Source organism: Juglans regia, chromosome 3, assembly GCF_001411555.2.
Source record: "Juglans regia cultivar Chandler chromosome 3, Walnut 2.0, whole genome shotgun sequence".
NCBI classification, from domain to species: Eukaryota; Viridiplantae; Streptophyta; class Magnoliopsida; order Fagales; family Juglandaceae; genus Juglans; species Juglans regia.
The window spans coordinates 4,587,955-4,595,547 of NC_049903.1; the positions used below are offsets into that span (position 1 = coordinate 4,587,955).

General features: G+C 36.0%; 1 protein-coding gene across 1 annotated transcript; it reads left to right on the plus strand.

Annotated features, from left to right (window-relative positions):
* Window positions 1-3,601: 3,601 nt before the first annotated feature.
* Window positions 3,602-5,924, plus strand: LOC108983404 (10 kDa chaperonin-like). The gene is made up of 3 exons (XM_018955016.2): window positions 3,602-3,893; window positions 4,342-4,481; window positions 5,446-5,924. The coding sequence occupies exons 1-3, from the start codon at window positions 3,789-3,791 to the stop codon at window positions 5,492-5,494; spliced, it is 294 nt and encodes a 97-aa protein (XP_018810561.2). The 5' UTR covers window positions 3,602-3,788; the 3' UTR covers window positions 5,495-5,924.
* The last annotated feature ends 1,669 nt before the right edge of the window (window positions 5,925-7,593 follow it).

Here is a 7,593-nt window from a genome sequence, read left to right on the forward strand (position 1 = left end):
CTTTTTTTATTTTCCAATAAGTCATGTCTTCATATACAAGTTGCTAGATCTTATGGTTTTTTCTTAAAAAACTTAGACAAAGCTTGCATGAGTTCCGTATGATTCACACTACTTCGAGAAAGAGAAAAGGTAAATGTGTGAAATTCTCAAGTATGCTTAAGTTACTTGCCAATTAGCAATCAAACACAATATATACACACACGCGCACATATATATATATATATACACACACAGAGGTCATGATCAGCATTGGATTGCAACAATTAGCTGTCGCTGCAAAGATGAAACCCTCTTAGATGGGCAATAATGTGTCGTTTTGAGTACAGGCGGCATGATTACGGCAAAGAATTCTTTGGTCTTCAAGCAATTAGGGTTTTACTTTTTATTATATGTTCCCCTTTTTCTCACTTGCTTTTTCTATTTTCTCAGTCAAAGTCCCTGGTCCTATCATCATTTGGACATAACAACTCCACGAAACCTTTCATTATTGTGGGCTACAAATGTGTTAGGACTTAAATCATGTTGTGAGTACCCATCTGTCGTCTTTCTTCACTCATCTACATCTTTCAAACTCTAATTTCTCATCTGTTATTATTATTTTTTCTTGTTTAATTGGTCTTTGGCTTCAGACAATTTGTGTGTGTATATGCCATCTTGAAACCTCATGTTCGTGGAATTGTACAAAATTCATCTCATTCTATCATCTCAACTCATCTTATTATTAATATTAATGATTGATCATCTTTAGCACAAAAACTTATCAATCGTCTCACTTCACCATCTCAACTCATCTCATTATTATTAATAGTTTGCTTGAGATTCTAATTATGTGTACAATATTGGTAATTAATTTGGCGTTAACAGCTTAATTAATTGGTTCCAGCTGCTAGCTATATTATTTTGACCATCGAACAACCAGCTAGGCACATTTCTTCCCACGTGACGGACAAGCATTAATTAAATACAATATTGGTCACATCTCAAGATGTGAGGAAGATAATAGCTATACAATTATTTTTATAATTTTTTATATAATTATGTTTTAAATTAATATTATTTTTTTAAAATAATTTATAAAATTAACATCACTTTACATAAATATATTCATTTAAAAATATAATTATATAAAAAATTGTAAAAATAGTTACATATTTATCATTACTCATTCCTTAATATCATAACTATTAACAGCTTTATTTTTATTATTATTTTTTTTATGAACACCCAACAACTGCTACTAGTTTATTTGTATATAATTAAAATAGATAGTTATATAGTACTAGAGGTCATGGATTATATATATATATATATATATGTGTGTGTGTGTGTGATGATAATCAGTGGTCATAATCATATTATAAATGCTTGTGTACGTAGGATTTAGGTGGTTAGGTTTAATTAAGGTGGTCAAATGTGCCATAATTACATGCAAGCATAGCTAGCTAGCTGTCTATGACTATGACTAATTTTTAGCAACGTACAGTTTCTCATATATGACACTCGATCGGCAGTACTCCCACACTAAAAAGGACACGAGGACTTCATCATCACCAGCTTCAACGTTTATATACTTAATTTATCATAAAACTATTCCTATTCACGTTTTCTACGTCTTAATTGCGTCATAATGACAAAATCCACCGGCACCAACCAGGATTATATTCCATTAACCTATTCTCTAAAGAAAGATGCTAGCCATCTCGATATATAATGGGTATCATAGTTTCTATTTATTTATTTATTTAATGATTAATGAAATGTTTTTAAATAGTGTTATTATTATTTTTTTCAAAAAATATTTAAAGAACTAAAAAAATACATAAATAAAGAATACACGTATCGGGAGGATTCATCCTCGATGGTTGTAGTGTCATCCTTCTCTAATTATGGACGAGAGAAGTACATAATATTAAATATTTATGTGAAACTCATGTTATGTTTAAATTATATGAGGCTATGATCACTCTTAATATTGAAAAATCTAGGCAATATCTTTCTCTTATTTTAAAATTAAATGATCTAATTTATTCAAAATATTAAATAGACAACATGATCTATATATCTTAAAAAATGCTTTAACTACAAAATAATTATATAAAAGTAAACTCACAATCTAATGTGGCTTAATATAATACGTTAGATTGTAAAGTTATTTTATTATAAAGTAGATCTAGCAGATTCTATAAAACCACATAAATTTGTAGGTTTACTTTATGTAATTCTTTCGTGTTTATAGCAGCTTTCATATATCTTATATGCACAAACTCATAATGCATATATGAGGAATGGTCCTCAACTTTGTCCCTATGCCAAATTTATAATAGAGTCTACATGGTTAAACTCTATTATGAAAATATTTATTTCTTACTGCAATCTCAAATAGAAATTTCTTTGTCTTTTGGTATATACTCGAACATATTTTTTTTATGTAGTTTTCACACTATTTTTCAGTCTAGAGAGCTCAGTCAAGATAAGAGGTAGCAAGTCTAAGTTGTAAAAGGGTTGGATCAAATGTAGAGCAAGAAACTTGCCCAAAATTTGACATTATTTTTATGTGTTGTTGGAGAGTATGATGATCATGTGCATGCTTTTTAATATTTACAAGAGACTTTTGCCGAAAGCGAGAGGTAGGGGTGCTTACCGCACCCTACAAACCCCCCCCCCCCTCCCCCCCGAATGGATTGAGGTTGGGGTTTGTTCTCTTGGAGTCCAGCTCCACACTTCGTAGACGGGGTGTCCCGTCCACTACCCACCCAAGGTGGAAAACAATCGAAAAAGTCCAAAATAATAAAAAAACAACATCAAATCTATAGATTCATCCATAAAATCAACAGATATATTATCCAATAACAAATCCAACAAATTACAAAGTGCATATAGCGACACATGGAAAAAAAAAAATTAAATGCACTGCCACAGTTGTGACAGCACATGGCAAGACCACGGTCTGAGCAAAGTAACTACGACCAGTGGTGGTTGTGGTTCCACGGCCACGCTTCAAAATGTTGAGAAAAAAAAAGTAAAAAATTGAAATCAAGAAAAGGAGGAGGAGGAGATATAGAAGAAATCGTGGAGGGAGAAAAATTGAGAAAGAAGAGAGGAGAGGAAATGAGAGGAGATTGAGAATAGTTTTAAGGTTAGAATCGCCGAGAGGGATTTTAGTCTTATAGTAAAACAACGTTGTTTTGGAATATCCCTAAAACGGCGTTTACTGTAAGTATAAGTTTTTATTATTAATATATATATATATATATATCCGGGGTAGGGGCAAGACATGACTGGGCTAGGTGGCGAGGGGCGGGGCAGGGCCCGCTGCCCTCCCCTAGCTGGAGGCACATGGAAGCCACGTCGAATAAGAATTCATATGTATGTTGGCCCCAAAGAAATAATGAAAGGAAAATTTAAAATGCATGCAAATAACACACTACTTGTTTTATAAATTTCTTCAAATTTCTGGATTTCTAGTGGTCTTCTCAACTGATTGATGAATACAACATACATATTTACTGTCTACTGGTTCAAAAAAAAATTTGAGTTTCGCCTTTTTTTTTTCCCGACTTTCCGGAGGAACGAGAGGAGGCTTTTACAAAACGACCCCTGAAGAAAAGATACAGAATTTCTCGCAGACAGGGTTTCCAAGTACTCTCATGTGCTGAGCGATAAACCCTTCCTAAACCCTAGATTTTAAGCAAAAGCTGAAAAGACCGCAGACTTCAGAGAAGAGGCCTGGCTCTCGAGTCTCTCCGACTCTCCCTCTCTATCGTTTTTCGGTTTCCTTTTTACTTTCGATGGCGAAGCGTTTGATCCCGCTACTGAATCGCGTTTTGGTCGAGAAAATCGTCCCCCCGTCCAAGACCCATGCTGGCATTTTGCTTCTCGAGAAAGCTACCAAGGTCAATTCACTTACTTACTCTACACTCACTTTTTTCTTCATTTCTCTGCTTCTCGCGGTCAATGCGTTTGTTTATTTTGGAATCTGAAGAAAACTGAACGAACCCAATACCCACAAAGAAAATTAAGTGTAATAGGTTGTATTGAGTGATGAGATTCGCAAGTTTGTTGCTTTTCTTTCTTTTCACGCATTTTCTCTGCACCCAACGATAACTACAGGTTTCCTGTTTCTGGGTGTGGATAAATTATGAGGGAATTTTCATTATACGTAAAGCGACACAAAATTTGTAATATAGTCAACGTGTTTTTTCTATTTGATTTACTTTGTTCAGTGGTTAGTCTTGTAAAACATTTTCTCTGTTTTTCCTTTTGTCCTTTATTACTGATTGGTACAAGAAATTGAAATGCATTATTAGTGATTTCTTCACATTATAACGTTTGATACTTTAGCTTAACTCTGGAAAAGTTGTGGCGGTGGGTGCTGGGACTCATGATAAAGAGGGGAAATTGATACCTGTCAGTGTAAAAGAAGGAGATACTGTCCTCTTGCCTGAATATGGAGGAACTCAAGTGAAGCTTGGTGACAAAGAGTATGGGTTTTCCCTTCTTGCAGCTGTTGTGCCTCATAATTTTAGAACTCGTAGTTGATATGTTTTTTTTTTCAATGCACCTTAGATATGGATGATCGTCCTAGTTTTGTGGTTTGTTTCACTTTAGCACTTTACGGGGTCATCAAAATTTATTTTCTTTAATTTTGTTCTTTTAGTCTTCAAATGCATGATTGTGCACATCCTAAGATGAGATAACTATAAAAGAAACATTTAAAAAACATATCCTAAGAAGAAATTTTGTAAGTATTTCAATGCATATATGATGAGGAAATCTTTAATGTCTTCAGCTTGATTTCTTGTCATAAGAGTGCAAGTCAATATGGTACTGCCAAGTTGGGAAAAGTTGTCGTGGCTAGTGTTGTGATCTGTCACATTAGTACCTGTAGCTTTTCTTCGTGTTGTCATCAGCTTTCAAGTTGGGAAGCAGATTTTAGGCTCTGCTCTCTCAAGTGTCCGATGACTTTGCATCTCTAGATTTGTATATAAGATAGAATCCTCCCTGAACCTTCCTGAGCTTCCTTTTTTGATTTTATCCTCCTTAAGGTTTAGTCGTTGGTTGGCTGCAATTCAACCCATTCCCTTTACATGACACAAAGTATTGAGAATATATGCACACTTAAAGCTACTTAAGTTTGTTTAAATCATCTAAGCACTTATTTTATTATTCTGTCCATGCTAAAGAAGTTCAAATCAGCTGACTTGCATGTTGATCTTAATATAAAAGTTGGAAGTATGAGTGCTGCTCTTAACATTCCTGATAGGAATACCTTTTCTTAGTGGAACATTGTCAAGAGAAAACGGTATCTCCAACCAATGCTTGGCAAGAAGCCTTGGCTAATGACTCTGCTGGTTATGCTTTATTTCAAATGTCATCCATTTCGAAATATCTAATGTTGACACACAGGGTTTCTGTGGTTAAATACCTTTTTTGAATGGATTTCAGGTATCATCTGTATCGGGATGATGATATATTGGGAACGCTGCATGATTGAGGGGTAACATGGACTGTGATACTTTGAAATAGTTCAGGAGACATCGTAGATCCCAGTCATTTGCTGGCAAGTAGTAGTTCTACCAACCACCCAAAAAAAATGTAGTTCAACGGTTCTACCTTGTGCTGCAATTGAGCAGGTCCATTCTGTTCTGGGCTTTTTCATCGGATGAAAGTAACATGTACTTTTCCGTTATCTTAGAAATGATATCCATGAAAATAAATCAGCATCTCTTGCTTTAAGTTGCTGTAACAAAATATTGCCATTTGGTGGCATTATCTTAATTGTACAACTATGAGGATGCTTTGAAGTGCATGCCTCCTTTTTTCTCCCCGTGTATTTTTCCCGTGCGGGAATTGGTGCTCTTTGTCCAGATCTTTGGAACAATTTTTGGGTCAATGAGAAGTTGGTGAAATGAATTCAATCAACACTGAGAGCACATCGTCTTCTACATCGCCTGGGAGGGGCCATCCTTCCTTCTCCACTACTTTTTCTCTCTCCGCTTGCCTACAACCTCATATTTTTCTCCACCTATCTCCACGACCTCATTGATTATAATCAAGTTTTGCTAGATCTATCACCATTCACACATCACCAACTCACAGGAGGTTGTGTGGGCCCCATTTGCCACCACCCGTGGCCAAATTAGAGCCATTTCTGCTCCAACGCCACCTCTCCTCGCTGTTATCATCTCTATCTACTTCATTTTTTGTTAGCTCTTTTGTTTTTGTTGATATTTTTACTTTTGTTCATAAAATTTTGGAGCTTAGATCTACACCAGAAAGTTGCCTAGCACCACCTACGTGCCCTCTGGAGACTATTGTGGCCACGCTTCACCACCCATCGAACTCCATCGTAGCTCAGCTGTATTTTGTGTGTTGTTTTTCGAGGAGCTTCATGCTCTTCCTTCTGACAACCTGGTCTTGTATTCTACAGCATTTGTTTCAACCGATATCTTATAAAGCGCAATTAATAGCAATACATCGTTGGATTGTTTATTTGTGCCAAATTCATATGGAACTGATTTTTTATAAATATTTCTCAATCGTTATTTTTTATTTCGTGTTTTATATGAATTTGTTGGGGATGTTTATTTGCGTTGCCCAGCCACCACTTATGCTATTCTTTAACAATAGAATTTTGGGCACTTCAGTAGGCATACACTTGACAACCCATTTGGACCGAAGCACTGTAATTTATATTTTTTTGTTTCATTTATTTTATTTTCGATTTTTTTTGGAAAAAAACTAATTTAGATAAGTCATTTCTTTATATTAGGAAAATCCAAAAAAAAAAATAAAAATCAATTCGGAAAAGAGATTGCAAACGGGCATATAATTGTGGATCTCATTAAGTGCCAGTGGGATTTGCAAACAGTTAACAATCTGTTACATTTTCCCGCCACATGGAAGTCTTTATGTTTTGCACACTGAAAGATTATTTTTTTTAGCAAGATCGACTCTTCATCTTGTTCTTCATACATTTCTCTGATATTTTCTCTTTGATTCTCTCTCTCAATATCCGCTTTGCAAAAAAATGGAGGAAGACGAAGACCCAGTAGCGCTCTACTTGGGCCTTGACAACTGGCAAGAACCCGAAGGTCGGAACGAAGAATTCTCACAGAACCTCCAAGACTCAACATCCGCTATACCCCGACTCTGTCGCTGTTTTAATGGCCAATATTATGGAAAACGAACTCTGCTTCGACACCGTCAGTGATCGCGAAATGCTGGGTCTTGTCCAAGAACTGGCTCAAGGTAACCGACTAGTTGAGGGGCTTTGCCTCCTGGACAAGACCCAGCCCACTATGCACCAGGTGGGTTGAACTTGATTAGAGATGGGAATCAAGTCAACACAGAAGATTATGTTTTCGACTGGGAGCATGAAGGGGTCTGCTGGAAGCGTTGGGTTTGCCTGAAGATGTGATCAAATCGGAGCTCTTTGTGCAACAGAAGTAGGGATTGGGGTGGTTGGTTCATAGGGAGAATTCGGACGAATTGCCATCCTTTAGGGATCAGGAGAAAAAGGGTCTTATGTAAAGCTTTTGACCAATACCATACGAATATGCGGCCAGAACCTCTGCGCGGTGGGTTGTTTGC